The 17,947-nt window shown below is 38.6% G+C and overlaps 1 protein-coding gene across 6 annotated transcripts in view; it reads left to right on the forward strand.

The window, feature by feature from the left end:
- The window catches only part of MARCHF6 (membrane associated ring-CH-type finger 6), a 314,477-nt gene that overhangs the window by 241,111 nt on the left and 55,419 nt on the right, over nucleotides 1–17,947 (forward strand). For all 6 annotated transcript variants that reach the window (XR_011920873.1, XM_072411957.1, XM_072411959.1 and 3 more), the window contains one exon: nucleotides 399–488. Coding sequence is in view for 5 of the 6 variants with exons in the window: in XM_072411957.1 (XP_072268058.1) it covers nucleotides 399–488 (90 nt within the window). In the remaining variant the exon portion in view is untranslated. The remainder of the gene's footprint in view (nucleotides 1–398; nucleotides 489–17,947) is intronic.

Here is a 17,947-nt window from a genome sequence, read left to right on the forward strand (position 1 = left end):
AAAACCTGTGACGCTTTTGGAACAGAAATCTAGAAATCAGTGTAACGCTCAGGTGGTTAATACTCTTTGAATATTTTCACTATTGAAAACCATTATTAAATATAATATATAATATTGACACAGTGCTTAAGAAAACATCTTAATAATACTAGCGCTGCAATAATAGTAATAGTAACTTAAGAAGTAACTTCCTTGTAATAACTACTTCTGCATTGATCTTAAGTTTTAAAGTTCATTATTGTAAACAATTGTATTTGTAAACAGCTGTTGTCTGTCAACCATTGTAGACTCTGTAACTTTAAACCAATTTTACAATGTAAAATTCATTTATTAATATTTTATATTCAGTGTTCCCAAGTGTTTAAAATATCAGACATGGTATTTGGTTATTTTTGCAGGACTGGGCTCTTGGAGTTTTACATGCCAAGATTATTGCTGCTATAACTTTGATGGGTCCCCAGTGGTGGTTGAAAATGGTTATTGAGCAGGTAAGGATTTGCTTGTTTCATTATTGACTATGTTTTAGGTCAGCTGTGTGTTGTCCAAAATGCTTTAATAAATAAAGATAACATTTTGATATATTTGTCAGATATTGTGGAACACTAAAAAAAAAACGTGGTTTGGGTTCTTTATTTACAAAAAAGACAATCTCCTGCTTTAACCTGCATGCATGTTTACACTTTTAGATGAAAATGAAATGCCCTTGGAAACTGAGCCAGACAGATGCCTTGGGTATTTGCCTCCCCCTATTGGTAAGATCCCCTCAATGGCAAAACTCTCAAAGTCTGATTTTTTTATGCCACATTTATTAGGGGAGAAAGTGAAAGTCAGATGGGCATCAGTTTTTGAGCCAGTTATCTAGGTATGCTGGTTTTTGCAACCACCAGCCAATAGTACTGATCCCGCACTAACCTTGGTTACTTCTGAAAGCCAATGTTTAGGTTACTTCTCAGAGTGTTTTACATACATAGCTCCCTCTTTGCCATCTAAAAGACTGAGCTATCAGTTTTACAGCTCAGTCCTGCACTGTACAGGGCATAGCTATATGATGAAAATGCGGGAGAGTCCAGGGGTTTCATGCCCCTGAGTCAGACCACAGGATCCAGGGCCAAAAACAATGGCTAGGTGTATTCAGACAGTACACTTTCAGGTTTGGTTTACTGGACACAAATTCACAAAAAAAGTATCATTTTAAATGTGCATGGAAGTTGTTTGTGTTTCACCTGGGTTTAGAAAGACAGTTCCACCCCTGTCCCAGTATCCAGAGCCTAAAATAGGTGTGTAAAATAGAGTCCGCCATATCCAATATGGGTGGGGGGGGCATTGATGTTCCGGGCTGTAAGAATGATGGAGTACCTTTTTAGGTTTCAGTGTTCATGAGTAGAAAATTCCAACCCAGCCATTTTTCATTGGGGGGCTCATCTCCCTTTAGCAAAACATTCTATAGTAACTGTTGTACCTTGGGTATTCTGCCCTCTGGTTGTCAGGAAGCAGCATTGGCCACACCACAAGAAATGATAGGGGTCAGACATGTGTTTCCTGCAAGCTGCCCCTGCATGAAAGTCATGGGGCCTTATGCCTGAAATAAGAAGTGAACAGATCTTGACATATACGCAGCCAGTGTTTCCTACATGCCTTCTTAACATCCTTCTACTGGGAGTAGTGTCTGAAACTCTAATTTATATAGCATTTTTCACCATACTTTTAGTAGTGTGAATCTATCAGGTTTAAAATCCTCCTTCTCCATTAGTGGTGTACTCTTTCTTTAAGGTGGTAAGTCATGTCAGTTTTACTGTGAGAATCCCAAAGTGGGATATTAACCTGTTTTTGTTACGTTCTATAGAAACTCAACTAAACCAATTTAAATAAACCAATGTAAGTTAGTTATGTTGACCTTATCCCTATTTAATGTACAGCGCTGCGTAATATGTTGGCGCTATATAAATCCTGTTTAATAATAATAATAATAATAATCCCTATATGTGCCTCCTGTGTGTTAGCTTGAGTATTTTGGAACTGGCATCTTTGTCCTAAACTAAGATTTAATTGTTCTCCATCCTCAGCGTTCTTCTATTTTAAAAAGTTGTGTCTGCATTCCACCTAAGTTGATTACACAGTTAAACATGCCATTTTCATCAGATAAAATTTTATGTGGGCTTTGTATTTTTGATCCGGATTTCAAATCTGTGTTCAGTTTTTCTCTAGCACGTCTAGTTTTTGTGATGCACCTAATTATATACTGTGTGAAATTTGTTATAAATAGCCTTAACATTTTAAACATTTAACAACAGTTTTCTTTTTTTAAGGTTAGAGACCACACTGACTGCGATTAATTTAATTTGTCATCATGCCTAGAAATTGTCTTAATGATCCAGACAGTTTCTGTTACGTGTGTGGTTCATTCACGACGAAAGCACAATGTCCCAAAATACCACAGAACTTAACAAGATATACAAATTATATTTTAGCTGTCAACTTTGTGACCAGGATAAATCTTGGGCTCCACATGTCATCTGTACCAGTTGTTCCAAAGGACTGCGTGCTAAATCGGGGTAAAGCAGCAATGCCATTTGCAATCCCGATGGTGTGGAGAGAACCGCAAGACCATCTAATCGACTGCTATTTTTGCTGCATCAACAAAAGTGGATTCTCAGGTAAAACTAAGCAAAAAATTGTATATCCCAGCCTCGTATCTGCAATTAGGCCTGTTCCCTATGATTATTCAATGCCAGTTCTGGTACCGCCACATGATGGACTTGCTTCTGTAGAAGGTGATGAGGAATGCACTGGAGTTGCAGCCAGCTACAACCCCGAATCATCTGATCCTGACTACGTGGCCGATGAAGATTAAGAACCGGAGACCTTTACACAAGCAGAGCTGAATGATCTTGTTCGTGATCTAAATCTATCCAAAGACAAAGGGGAACTTCTTGCTTCAACAGAAAAGGATGTAACTGTAACTCATTACACGAAATCATGACTTGACGTTCTTCACTAGTAATGGCTCACTGTGCTACTGTCATGATATAAATGCACTTTTAACAGTTTGTCACAAGAGCATGTTCCATCTGAATAGCGTATCCTCATTGATTCCTCTAAAAGAAGCTTGAAAGCAGTCTTACTGCATAATGGTAATTCCAAACCAAGTTTACCGATTGCCCATTCTGTTAACCTAAATGAGTTTTTTGACAAACACATGAAGTTACTACTTGAAGCAATCCAGTATAAAACACACCAGTGGAACATCTGTAGGGATCTAAAGGTCATTGGCTTGCTGATGGGCATGCAAGGAGGATTCACAATATATTGCTGTTTCCTATGCCTGTTGGACAGACGATCCACGGGAGACCATTATGTAATTGGCTACCAAGAAATACCTATAAGCCCGGAATAAGCAGTGTCAAGTTTTTGCCTCTGGTTGATCGGCATAAAATATTTCTGCCATCTCTCCATGTGAAGATAGGCTTGATGAAGAGCCTTGTAAAGGCCATAGGTAAATCCAACTCCATGGGTTTCGTCAGTACCTTTGGAGAAGTTTCTAAACATAAGCACTGCAAAAATGAAGGAAGGGATATTTATAGGGCCACCGATCAAGTCTGTTTTGCAGGATGATGTTTTCAAACAATCTCTCTCAGCAGCTGAGCTAGAAGCTTGAGATGCATTCAAGTGGCTGTGTAAAAATCGTGGGCAACCATAAGTCTCCTGCATACAAGGAAGGAGTTCAGAATCTGCTTGATTCATACCAGAAACTGGGTTGTTGCATGTCGTTAAAAATACATTTCTTACACTCACATCTAGAATTCTTCCTGGAAAAGCTTGGTATGGTGAGTGATGAACAAGGAGGATGTTTTCCCCAGGACATTCAGTTAATAGAGCACCTCTACCAAGGTTTCTGGAATGAAAGTATGATGGCTGGCTACTGCTGGATGCTGTACTGCGACAATCCAGACAAAGAGTACACAAGACATACTCAAAGCATTTCTGAAGAAACAATGGTACCTGACTGACACTGTTAAGTTGATCTATACCACAGTGTGCCTTATTTTACTTCACACTGAAGATGTATTAACATTCACTTCAATGGCGCTTACATTTTAGTACAAAATACATGCACGTACCATGTTAACTTTAATAGTACTCATAACTCTGGAACTGTACGTGTTGGAGAAATACTGAACAGATCTGAAATCTGCTCGAAAAAATGGTTTAGGAAAGTTTGCTGTGGTTTCTGATGGTTATCAAAACTAATTTTTTGTTGACTTGTGTTATCTTTTGTGAGGGAAGAGCCAACCTGCCCTTTTTTTTTTTCAGTATTTTTTTTTTTTTTTTTTTTTTTTTTTTTTCTCCAAACTTTTTTTTGGACTAGGTTCTAAGTTTGGGAAATTTGGATGAAGGTGTGCACTATAAAATCTTCTAGTAAGCATTTGTAAGGTGGAATTCTCCAATACTGGTGGTTGCTAAAACCTGTATTGTATTTCCGAATTATACAGATTAGGCAAACTGTTGTCTAGCCTTATGTGCCTAAACCCTCATAGGGACTCTTTTTTTGTTTTCAGTCCTCTCTCCAGTGTAGGCTTATACCAAGTTGATTTGGCTTGTAGGTGGTGTTAATATTTATTCCACATTTATGAAACGTAAAAGCTCTAGACTTACAAGGGTCCTCAATCCCTCATGGAAAACAACGAGCAGGATCAGTGTAATCTGAATGTGTGGTGGACTTGGGAGAATTGTAGGACCACATGCCCTACTGTAAGCCTCTTCTATTAAGCTAAAAGCTCTATTTGAGTTACCTGTTTTGTGCTGCATTAACCCCCCTAGCGATAATCCCGAGTGTGACTCGGGGTGGCTTTTACTTGCAAAAAGCGGTAATCCGAGTCACACTCGGGGTAATCTTAAGAGCCCCCCTTACCTTTGCCCCATGCTCCAGCGGCAATCCGATGGTCCTGGTGTGATGCCCGGGCGCCGGTCCGCCGGGGGGTGTAGCTGGGCGGGAAATTTAAAAGCAGATTCTTAAGTAATCTGCTTTTAAATAGCACCTGAGTACTGTAAATAGTTTTTACAGTACAAAAACACCACACAACATGAAATAAAAATAAAAGTACATTTTGAATTTTATATTTTGTTTTAAGATTACATTGTTGTCTATTATTTCGTTATTTTTTAAAATTATTATTTATAATTATGTATTATATTATAATTTATGATTATAATATAATAAATAAATATACCCGGGAGTTAATCCTAAGAATTACAAGCCCACAATATATATAAACAAAAATTTCTATGCAAAAAAAATAGGATCACTTTTTGCATCAAAAACTGACAGAATTAGAACGCTAGGGGGGTTAACCTGATGAAGACATCCTGGATATCCACATCTGGACTTTCTAATGTGGAACCACTCGACACTTGTGGAAGTTAGCCTGGTAAGGGGATTTTTTTTTATTACAGGTTGACAATTAAACATCCAGCAACCCCTGGACCTGAGGAGTGCCGGATTTTTAAAAATTACAGAATTTTTTTTTAAATATATTCACCTCTACCCACAGGCCTTCCTCTAGCAGCACCCGCAGACATCTGGCACAGTTCCAGGGAGCAGGCAGCAGGAATGTCTCAGTGTGTATTTAGTTTTAGCAAGCAAGCTAACAGCTGTTCTTGTAGAACAGCGCCATGAAAACATTAGTGACCAAACAGTGTATTGCAGTCGCTGTATTAAAAATGCGATCTGAAATTCATGCCAGGAAACTGTGAAGGATCCGTATTATCGATGGCTGGATTTTCGATTGTTAACCTGTACCACATATTTACCATGTTAACATTCTATTGGCTTGAATATTGTGACAGAGGACTGCCTTCCTGAAAGTAAAGGGATTAAAAAAGAATAATAAATAGCTTTTTTTTTAATTTAGAACAGCAAGTATTGACAATTAGGTTTGGGCCCTTTAAAGTACCACTTTCAGGCAGCTATTTTTATTTTCAATATTTTTAGTTAACTATATTATATCTGGTGCAGTGTTATGGTGATAATTGTACTCCAATATAAAAATCTCCTCATGAATGCATCGCTGCTGGGGCTGTTAACACTCCTTCATCTATGTGGGGATATATAAATCTTTGCAGCCTTATGACAATTTTTGGAATAACAAAACTCCAGTCTCACGTTCTCATACCTGACATGTAACAAAAGAGTGATGATTGATTTCTGACATGGCCTTGCTAGTCCTTGCTATTCACCTTATGGTCTGTAATATTATTCTTCCTCCTGCCGCCCAGTGTCTTTAATTGGCTTTGCAGTTACAGCAATTTTCACCTATTTTAATACCTAAGCATTATTCAGCAGTAATAGCCCAACGAAGAGCAGCCTTCTCCCCAGCTTGTAAATTCCTCCTGGACGACAATATTCAATTAAACTGGTCAACAAACATTTTCTTGCCAAACTGAATAAAGTCATGTTTGATGCACAGATTCCAAATATGGTATTGGCTTTGCTGGATTGGCTCTAGTTTTTGAAATAATGACCTCCATAATAACCTCATTGAAAAGTAATGAAACATGAAAATTAAACTAGATATGCTTACGTATACAAAATTAAATTTTTGAAATACTTATTGTCCATTTATACTATATTCAGTATATTTACAGAACTAAACACAAAGAAGTCATTGATAAACTCCGTTTGTATGATTTCCTTTTATGCTGATGATCAGGACAATGACGTTAAAGGCTGCAGCAGTAATCTGCCTTCATGTGTCTATCTCATCTGCCCTGATACCTTTCTTCCATCACCTTTATGTCTTGATGGAACTTCTCCCCTTGTTCCTCACTGTAACCTCCAAGGTTTTCTGAAAATTTTTGCAAATGGCTATGGAGATAGTGTACCTTTATTAAAGCTCATAGTAGCACTCAAATTTTTTAAGTTTAAGAGCAAGTTTTGTACCAGTTGTTTATAATTTTGTGTTTTAGGGTTACCCAGGATGTTTTTGACAACCATGATATAGCTGTGCCAGGCAGAATCCTCAGTATCAGTCATGTAACTTGTGAAATTTGAATCATTTATCAGTATCCAAACCTGAGGTCCATCAAAGTTTCCTTTTTTTTTAGTACTCAATCCAGGGAAGAATCTACAATTGTATTTGAAGCAATCACCATCCTTGTTCGGAGCTCTAACAAGTTGCTTCACTAATCCCAAATTTATGTGTAGTGGAGGGAGAATGATTTTTTCTTTGTCAACCATTGGCTTGTTAATGATGTTCACTGCACCTTTTTTCATGTTTTCCCTTGGAGGCCATGTCATTTTTTTACAGTGATCCTGCTTTGCTCTACTATCCCACAAGCTGATGAAACATGGGTACTTTGTGTATCCACTTTGCTGTCCAAGTAGGAAGTTCACCATTTTTAAATCAACACATTTGGACCATTGGTGTTCATGATAGCAAAGCTTTTGTAAGACCCTTTTGATATTTTCATATTCTTCAAGTTTTGTTGAGTGAGCAATTAGAATTGATGCATAGCAGTTGCTTAGTTTTGTGTACTGATCTCCTGTGTATGACCCCTGCTCTGTATTATGGACTTGCCTCTGTTGCAATCTTGATACTGCTTTTTCTGTGGGCTCCTGGCTTGCTGCCAGCCCAACCCCAGGCACCATTCCTTGCACAGTAAGTCCTGGGGCAACGGAGTGCTGGGAGACGCAACCAGTCTCCCGAGGCTGAGCAGGGGCTTACTTAAGGTGAAGACTGCAGTGTTAGATTGGGGGACTGGTGTCTGGTGAGGACTGGTGCTGACCAGGGCCTTACAGTTGCATCTTGATGCTAGAATTATTTAAATTCTTCTTTTTTTATTATTAATCTACACTCAGAACCCCTTAACGACAAAGTGAAAACATTTTTATAAATATTCAAACCCATTACTTAGTACTTAGGTAACGCACCATTGGCAGCAATTACAGTACCAAGTCTTTTTAGGTATGATGCAACAAGCTTTGCACACCATAATTGGGGGATTTTCTGTCATTCTTCTTTGAAAACACTTCCAAGCTCAGTCAGGGGGCTGTGATGGGGGCTGGGGGATGGGGGCTGTTGGTGGACAGCCATTTTCACATCTCTCTAGAGATGTTCGCTAGGTTTCAAGTAAGGGCTCTGGTTGTGCTACTCTTGACATTCACAGAGTTGTCCCTAAGCCACTCTTGTGTTGTCTTCCCTGTGTTTTTTGGGTTATTGTTATGGTGGAAGGTGAACCTTCGGCCTAGTCCATGGTCCAAAGCACTGTGGAACTTTGACCTCATGGCATGTTTTTTGCTCTGATAAGCATTGTCTGCTATGAGGCCTTCTATTTGAGGTGCATGCCTTTCCAAATCATGTCAATTTACCACTACAATCAAGATGCAGAAACATCTCCAATGAGCTACATTTTATTTTCAAAAACTTATGAAATTATGATATTTTCGTTTTAGTTTTTTTTAATACATTCACTAAATTGTCCAAAGTTCTGCTATCATTTTGCTATCATTATGGGTTGGTGAGTGTAGATTTATAAGCAAAAAAGAATTTCAAGGATTGAAGCACCAGGGTGTACAACCTAATAAATAAAAAAAATGAAAGTGGTCTGAATACTTTCTAAAGCAACTGTGTCACATATACCTCCTCATTGCTAAAGCACCGGTGCCTCTCTCCTGTGCATGTGGGCAGTTCTGATCCTGGCCTGCCTGTTCTTCCATGTTTTCTTAGCATTGCCCCTCCCACTGGCCCTTTAATCCCCCTTGACTATTCAGCTGGCTCAGATACAGCATTTGTGTCATTTTATTTCCCTACTGCTGAGCCCCCTAGTCACTAACTAACTCCTTGTCACCCAGTCTGTTGTTTCCTGTCTGTTTCTTTGTGCTGTTCCAGCGTTCCCCCTGTTCCTGCCTTGACCCATGTCACCTGTGCCTCCTGCGTCTCCACTGACCCCCATGTCACCCGTGCCTTCTGTTGCTTCCTGTGTTAAAATCTTCCTGTGTCTTCAGTAACCCCCATGTCACCAGTATCTGTTTTCTGCATTTCTGGCTCTTGACCCCTGGCTTCTCTTGTTTGGTAAAGGAAAAATGAAGAAAGAGTAGGGGTCTTTGTGGCACAATACACTTTATATTTAAAGGTATTTTACAACTCAGTCATACATATAAAAAGAACAAAGTAGAACAAAATGTGATAGACTATAACCCTCATTAATGCATGGGGTTTGGAGAGGTCTTAATATGAAATATTGTTCCCCTAATGTTAGGAACACAGCTAACAAAGGGATTGTTTGAGGTGTTGTCATAGACCTTAACCCCTCATTAATGGATGGGATTTACTGGTCTCATGTGCTAATTAGAGAATTCCTATTTATTCCATGCGTATAGATGAGTCCAAGGAAGGAATTAAAGTTTAGTTGAATATTTCCAAAATTACTGAGGTCTCAAATCCTGAAGCGTTTTGCCAAGTAGGCTTCCTCAGGGGTATTAATGAAACCATGGTATTCGCTTAACAGTAAATAAAGCATCAGATATCTAGGTCAAGTTCACATAGTGTTTTGGAAAACATATCAGAAACAATAAAAAAGTGTAATCATTTGCTCATGTCTATGGTTGCAATTAGTTTCCAAGGTATTTAGTCATTATTGAATAATATAGTACATGAACTGAATAAATAAAATTATGTACGCTAAAACAAGCTAAACATTTGTTAATAACTTACTTTGCAATTAATATCAATCGCATAAGAGTGTGAACTAGTGGACTTGTATGGACTAGTGTGAACTTGAAGGTATCTCCCATTATTAGAAAAGTGCATATATGTCATAGAAATATTTAGGGTGGGTGTGGCAGTTAACATAAATATATTGGTAGACTGTAGAATCACTAATTATTGGTAATATTTGATATGTAGTTATGTATGTATGTGTGTGTGTATATGTATGTGTGTGTGTGTGTGTGTGTGTGTGTGTGTGTGTGTGTATGTATGTATATATATATATATATATATATATATATATATATGTATATATATATATATATATACACATACATACATACACACACACACGCGCACATACACACACACGCGCGCGCATACACCCGAGGGAGTGCTGAGAAGTTCCTGGCTTTGCCCAGAAAAGAGAGAGCCAGACATAACATAACACATTTATTCAACATATTCCCCCCTGAGACTGATGCACTGATGTACAGCGTAGTTGTAGCCTTTCTAGACCATTCAAATAAAAGTCCTTTGGTTGGGCCGCAAACCAGCTCTCAGCAGCATCTTTGACATCAGATGTCCTCAAAACATTGCCCCTTTAGGTTTTTCTTCAAATTCGGAAACAGATAATAGTCCAAAGGAGCCGGGTTAGGTGAGTAGGAGGGATGGTGGACCAAAACAGACGCCATTACTTTTTTAGCCGATTTCTGGTTTCTGAACTTCTTCTGCCGCGGAGACCCGCTGTGGCGCCATTCCTTTGATAGTTCCTTGGTTTCAGCATCATAGATGGGGAGCCAGGTTTCATCCTCAGTCACTAACCTAGTCAAAAAGTCTCGTCCAGCTTCAAAGTGAGCCAAAACGGCTTTCAAACATTGTTCAAACATTTCGGCACCCATTTCGCTGAAAGCTTGCGCATGTCTAGGATAGTGGTGATAACCGTTTTGACAGTGCTGTAGGAAGGACATTTCTCCCCCAGTGTTTGTGACATCTCATTGTGAATGTCCTTTGCTGACTTTCCCGGGAGAAACAAAAACTTCATGACAGCCCGTAACTCCAATGAAGTGAAACTTGCTTGTTCCTCTGGTATCACAGCTTCTCACTAAAAGAAAAAAACAGTTTTAAGAATTGCAAAGACCTGATATTTGCACAGTTACATACTAAGGAATTAGGCTGTCATATGCCCCCACACTCATTTTTCTATTTCACCTAGAAGGGGTCAAAGCTAGGAGCTTCTCCGCACCCCTTCCTGTGTATGTGTGTGTGTGTGTATATATATATATATATATATATATATATATATATATATATATATATATATATATATATACACACACACACACAGTTAGGTCTATAAATTTTTGAACAGAGTCAACTTTTTTATAATGTTGGTTCTGTACATTACAGCAATTAATTTTAAATGAAACAACTCAGATGCAGTTGAACTGCAGACTTTCAGCTTCAATTCAGTGGGTTGAACAAAAAGATCGCATACAAATGTGAGGAACTAAAGCCTTTTTTAAAACAATAAATTAATTTCTTTTATATTTGTAAGGAGCTTCCCATGTTACAAACAAACATTGGATTGTGCAGTACTAGTTGTACTGAAAAACAAAATGATTTGGCAAACAAGGATGGTAAATGCAGCAATGGTTTTAAGAGCCTGTAACAAACAAGATAAGGGCGTTGGAAGCCTTAATGAGTAAAGAGAATTATGACTTAGTTGGCATTGCTGAATCCTGGCTTTGTTCTTCACATGACTGGGCTGTCAATATTCCTTGGTATACTCTCTTTTATAAAGACAGAGTCAAACGAAAGGGTGGTGGTGTCTGTCTGTATGTGAGAAGTGATCTGAAAGTAAATGTGAAAGAAGAAATTTGCGGAGGTAACAAGTGATGAGGTTGAGGCATTATGAGTGAAGGTAAATGTGGGGTTGAATAACACACAATTATCGATTGGAGTCTGCTATTGGCCCCCCAGTGCTAAGGAAGAAATAGAAAATCAACTACTAGCACAGATAGAAAATCATTTAATCATGGGAGATTTCAACTACCCTGACATTGACTGGAGTAATGGCACTACAGGAACAGCAAAAGGGAGGAAATTTGTGAATTTAATACAAGATAATTTTGTGGTACAGTTTATAGAAGCCCCAACTAGAAAGGATACTCTGCTAGACCTAGTTCTTTCTAACAATGCAGAGCTTATAACAAATGTGCAAATAAAAGAGAATCTGGATAGCAGTGACCATAATTTGATTTCATTTAATGTTAGCTGTAAACAGGAAGCAAAAACAGGAAAGATAAAAACATTTAATTTTAAGAGAGAAAATTTTCCATTATTAGGGGTGGCTCTCTGTGACTTGGACTGGGAGACAATATTGTTCTGAAAGAACACAGAACAGAAATGGGAATGTTTCAAGTCTGTTCTACAAAAGCAAACTGAAAAATATATTCCAATGGGTAATAACTTTAAGAGGCTAAAATTAAAACCTATGTGGCTTACAGCTGATGTTAAAAAAGGATACATAAGGAACAAGAAAAGGGCATTTCAAAAATATAAAAATGAACGATCACCTTCATCATTTGAAACCTATAAAGAATATAACAAAAAATTAAAAAAGGAGATAAAATGTGCAAAACTTCAAAATGAAAGACTGATTGCAAAGGAAAGTAAGGCAAACCCTCCAAAATTTTTCAAATATATTAGTAGCAAAAAGTTCAGATCTGAGCATGTAGGCCCCATAAAGGATGTCGCTAGGTTGGTAACTGGGGATAAAGACAGGGCAGATTTACTAAACGAAGGAAAATGGCAGCACTCAAGTCCAAATTCATAATAGCAATGTCACTGCCTTAAATGAGTACCAATGGCTCAGAACTGATATGATTGAGAAACAGCTGGGAAAAATTAAGGTTGACAAAGCATCAGGACCTGATGGATTACATCCACGTCTCCTCAAAAAGCTGAGCTCAATTTTTCAAAGCCATTATTTCTAATTTTTAGAGACTCTTTAGTCACTGGCAAGGTACCGATGGATTGGCGTAAGGCCAGTGTGGTTCCTATCTTTAAAAAGGGAGCAAAATCATTACCAGGTAACTACAGACCCGTTAGTTTAACGTCCATAGTTGGAAAGGTCTTAGAGAGTTTGATAAAGAGCCATATAGAGGAGTTTCTGCTAGAAAATAATATAAGTGATAGCATGGCTTCAAGAAAGACAGAAGTTGTCAAATTTACTCTTTTTTTATGAGTAAGTAAATAAACAGGTAGACAGTGGAATGACAGTTGATATAGTGGCCCTGATTCATCAATGAAATCCGCGCACGCTGGACGCGCGTACGTTCGCGCTTCCAGCGAGCCGGTTTCCCGCGGTCCGGAGTCGAGTGCGCTCATACACTCGCCCCTCACTGCCAGCCGGATTCCTGCCTTGATAATAATGAGCAATAGGGGTCGCGAATCTGCCAATTAAGGCGATTAGATTTCAGCTGCGCGATTAAGGAGGACCTGTTAAGCTGTCAATGGTGAGATCATAGCAATTAATAATAAAAGGAATGGAGGAGCTCAGCTATGAGGAGAGATTATCTGAATTGAATCTATTCTCCCTTGAGAAGAGACATTTAAGCGGGTATATGATCACCCTGTATAAATATATAAATGGTCCATATAGAGAACTCTCTCCCCCGTTATTCACTTTGAGATCATTACAAAAAACAAGAGGGCACTCTTTGCGCCTGGAGGAAAAGAAGTTTAAGCTACGGAAAAGGAAGGGATTCTTCACTGTAAAGTCTGTGAAAATGTGGAATCGGCTCCTTTAGGAAGTAGTTTCAGCAACTACTATAGATTGCTTTAAAAAAAAAAAACTGGATTTTTTTTAGAAGCACAGAATATATCTGGGTATTTAAAGTAAAAATAACAGTGACTGTTGATCCAGGGAACATCCAATTGCCTCATGGAATCGGGAAGGAATTTTTTTTCCCCTGTTGAAGCAAGTTGTACCAGGGGTTTTATTTTTGCCTTCCTCTGGACCAACTATGTCTTATAGGGTTTTATATCTGGGATATGTTTATTTCCCTAGTGGTTGAACTTGATGGACTTATGTCTTTTTTCAACCTAACCTACTATGTAATTTCAGGGGCTCAAAAGTAATTGGACAAATTAAAAAGCTGAATATAAAATGTTCATTTCTAATACTTGGTTGAAAACCCTTTGCTGGCAATGACAGCCTGTAGTCTTGAACTCATGGAAATCACCAGATGCTGGATTTCCTCCCTTTAAAGCTCTGCCAAGCCTTTACTGCAGTGGCTTCCAGTTGCTTGTTTGTTTGTGGGCCTTTCTGTCCGAAGCTTAGTCTTCAGCAAGTAAAATGCATGTCAGTTGGGTTCAGATCAGGTGACTGACTTGGCGATTCAAGAATACTCCACTTCTTTGCTTTAATAAACTCCTGGGTTGCCTTAGCTGTATGTTTCGGGTCATTGGCCATCTGTATTATGAAAGCCTCCCAATCAATTTGACTGCATTTAGTTGGATTTGAGCACCTTTTTTTTTGAACACCTCAGATTTCATTCGTCTGCTTCTGCCCTGTGTCACACTATCGATAAACACTAGTGTCCCAGTGCCACTGGCAGCCATGCAGGCCCAAGCCATCACACTGCCTCCAAAACATAGCACAGATGATGTGCTATGCTTTGGATCTTGAGCCGTTCCACGCCTTCTCCATACTTTTTTCTCCAGAACTTGACTTTTTTTTATGTTTTTTGTTTTTAGCAAAGTCCAATCTAGCCTTTATTTTCTTGAGGCTTATGGGTGGCTTGCACCTTGCAGAGCACCCTCTGTATTTACTTTCATGCAGTCTTCTCTTTATGGTAGACTTAGATATCGATACACCTACCTCCTGGAGAATGTTGTTCACTTGGTTGGCTGTTGTGAAGGGGTTTCTCTTTACCAAGGAAATGATTCTAATGTTATCCACCACAGTTGTCTTCCGTGGACGTCCAGGTCTTTTGGCATTGCTGAATTCATCAGTGCTGTGTTTCTTTCTCATGATGTACCAAACTGTAGATTTTGCCACTCCTAATATTGTAGGATTTTTTCTCGGATGGGTTTTTTTCTGTTTTTGCAGCCTAAGGATGGCTTGTTTCACCTGCATGGAGAGCTCCTTTGACCGCATGTTGTCTGTCACAGCAAAATCTTCCACATTCAAGCACACCCCCCTTCAAATCAACTCTAGGCGAGGGAGGAAATCCAGCATCTGGTGATGTCCATGAGTTCTAGACTACAGGCTGTCATTGGCAGCAAAGGGTTTTCAACCAAATATTAGAAATGAACATTTTATTTTCAGCTTTATAATTTGTCCAATTACTTTTGAGCCCCTGAAATGTTTTGATTGTTTTAAAAAAGTTCCTCACATTTTTATGCAATCTTTTTGTTCAACCCACTGAATTGAAGCTGAAAGTCTGCAGTTCAGCTGAGTTGTTTCATTTAAAATTAATTGTGGTAATGTACAAAACCAAAATTAATATATATATATATATATATATATATATACACATATATATATATATATAGTTTTAAAACTTTTACATGTCCCTGTATTGGACAAATGTGTTTTGTATTAGGATTGGACGAGAAATTTTCCATTGGTTGAACAAAATATAATTGTCTGAAACCTTTAATAAAATTAAGAACAGTAATATATTGATATTAAATATATGCATATGAATTTTGTTATCAAATTATTTGTAAAAAAAAAAAAAAGTGCCACATGGCTTTACCTGTTGAGATTGCAGAATATGAGAGTGTTTCCTTTAAGGAAGGTGGTGCCTCCTTTGGGTAATTGTCCAGTGCTGGGCCTGTTGTGGAAGTGGCGGTAAAGAGGCTGCCTGGGTGCTTACTCCCGCCTAATATAGCGAGAATACTGTGCTTATGCAAAGAGAATTCCGTTACCTAAATAGCGCAAGTACAGGTTATGTAAATATGCAAAGAACCTAAGTGCACGAGAAAGGCGTGATTACTAACATTACTGCGGCATCCATGCATGGATCCCTCACAGCCCTTGCTTTTGTTGGATCTATCCTATTTATCTTTTACTACTTTCAAGAAAGTACCCTATATACCATATATATGTACCGTGTTTCCCCGAAAGTAAGACCTAATCAATGGAACATGAGTGATCATGAGTGACTTTCAACAATAAATGTGTACTGTAGTCTTCTTCATGGAAAAATAAGACATCCCCTGAAAATACGACCTAGTGTGTTTTTGGGAGCCAAAAAAAATATAAGACAGTGTCTTATTTTCGGGGAAACACGGTATATATATAGAGCAGTGGTCACAAACGGGTTTAGATGTCACTGACCACTAAATTTACAGACTCTGGACTGCTCATGCGTTGTGAGCTGTATGTCACTCAAAGGGGAAAAAACTTCCCCCAGAGTGACGTCATTATACCAGAACCCAAATGATGCGATCCATACGGGGGACATATGGTTCGTGGCTCTCGCGGACCACCAAAATTTTTTCCACAAACCATAGGTTTGCAGATTTAGGGCATTCTGGATGTCAACTTGTTGAGGTAATTTGATAAGATTTCACCCCATGCTTCCTGGAGCACCTCCTACAAGGTCAATCGGCCTATTGGGCTCTTTTTACGTATTTGGTACTTGGTCAAGCTGCTCCCGTAACAGCTCAGTAGGGTTATGGTCCGATGCTGGCTGCTCCATCTTACAGAGAATACCAGCTGTTTGCCTGTTTTCTAAATTGTTCTTGCATAGCTTGAAGGTGTACTTTGGGTCGTTGTCCCATTGTAGGACAAAATTGGCCCCTACTAAGGGCATTGCATGTTGTAAAATGGAGTGATAGCCTTCCTCCCTTTTACACTGTACCACCAACAAAGTCCCAATCCATGTTTACCACCAACAATGGCCTAATCCATGTTTAAAGTAGACCTAAAATTAAAAATTTTCTTTATAAAAAAAAAGGATAGATAACCATTTTATGTAGGGTAAAAATTACCTTCTTTTTGTGGTAGGGGGCGTTAACCTCCATTTTTAGGGGAAAAAGGGAAGCTCCTCCACTTCTGTCTTTATTGCTGCAGCGATAAAGACAGGATGGGAGCGCAGAGCCTTCTGGGATACTTACATCATGCATGTGCTGAAAGAACTCTCTCTTCAGTGGTGAAAAATTAATTGCTGATATAATGCATGCGCAGTGGGAACGGCACTCTTTTTTTTCTCCATGTACCGCAGGCTATGTCACCCAACCTAAAAGGGGCTGGGGAGAACATTATGAGTAAAAATGACTGAGGTTCTTTTATTTGCTAGTTTAGTTCTGCTTTAACAGATGGCATTAAACATAGTAGGTCAGGTTGAAAAAAGACATGATGTTCAACCACTAGGGAAATAAAAATATCCCAGATATAAAACCCTAGGGACATAGTTGGTCCAGAGGAAGGCAATAAAAACCTGGTACAATTTGCTTCAACAAGGGAAAAAAAAAGCAATCGGATGTTCCCTGAATCAACAATCACTGTTTTTTTTTACTTTAAAGCCTTAATACCCAGTTTTATTCTGTGCTTCTAGAAAAACATCCAGCTTTTTCTTAAATCAATCTATAGTTGTTAAACTTCCTTCCTGAGGGAGCCTATTCCACATTTTCACAGACCTTACAGTGAAGAATCTCTTCCTTACCTGGAGCTTAAACTTTTTGTCCTCCAGACGCAAAGAGTGCCCTCTTATTCTTTGTAATGATCTCAAAGTGAATAATCAGGAAGTTCTCTATATGGACCATTTATATATTTATACAGGGTGATCATATCCCCCCTTAAACGGAGAATAGATTCAGTTCAGCTAATCTCTCCTCATAGCTGAGCTCCTCCATTCCTTTTATTAGTTTAGTTTCCCTTCCCTGCACTCTCTCCAATTCCACAATGTCCTTTTTGTGTACTGGTGCCCAAAACTTGAATGCATTTTCCAGATGTGGTCTGACCAGTGCCTTGTACAGAGGCAGGATTATGTCTCGATGTCTCTGCAATCTATTTCTCTTTTTTTACAAGAAAATACTTTGCTAGCTTTAGATATTGCAGCTTGGCATTGCATGCTGTTAATAAGTCTATGATCTACCAGAACCCCCAGATCCTTTTCCATTTCTGACTTGCCCAAATGTATTCCCCCTAGACAGTATGAAGCATATGCGTGTTGTTAGCCCCCAAGTGTATAACTTTACATTTATCTATAATAAATGTCATT

The sequence above is a fragment of the Pyxicephalus adspersus genome, chromosome 5, assembly GCF_032062135.1.
Source record: "Pyxicephalus adspersus chromosome 5, UCB_Pads_2.0, whole genome shotgun sequence".
NCBI classification, from domain to species: domain Eukaryota; kingdom Metazoa; phylum Chordata; class Amphibia; order Anura; family Pyxicephalidae; genus Pyxicephalus; species Pyxicephalus adspersus.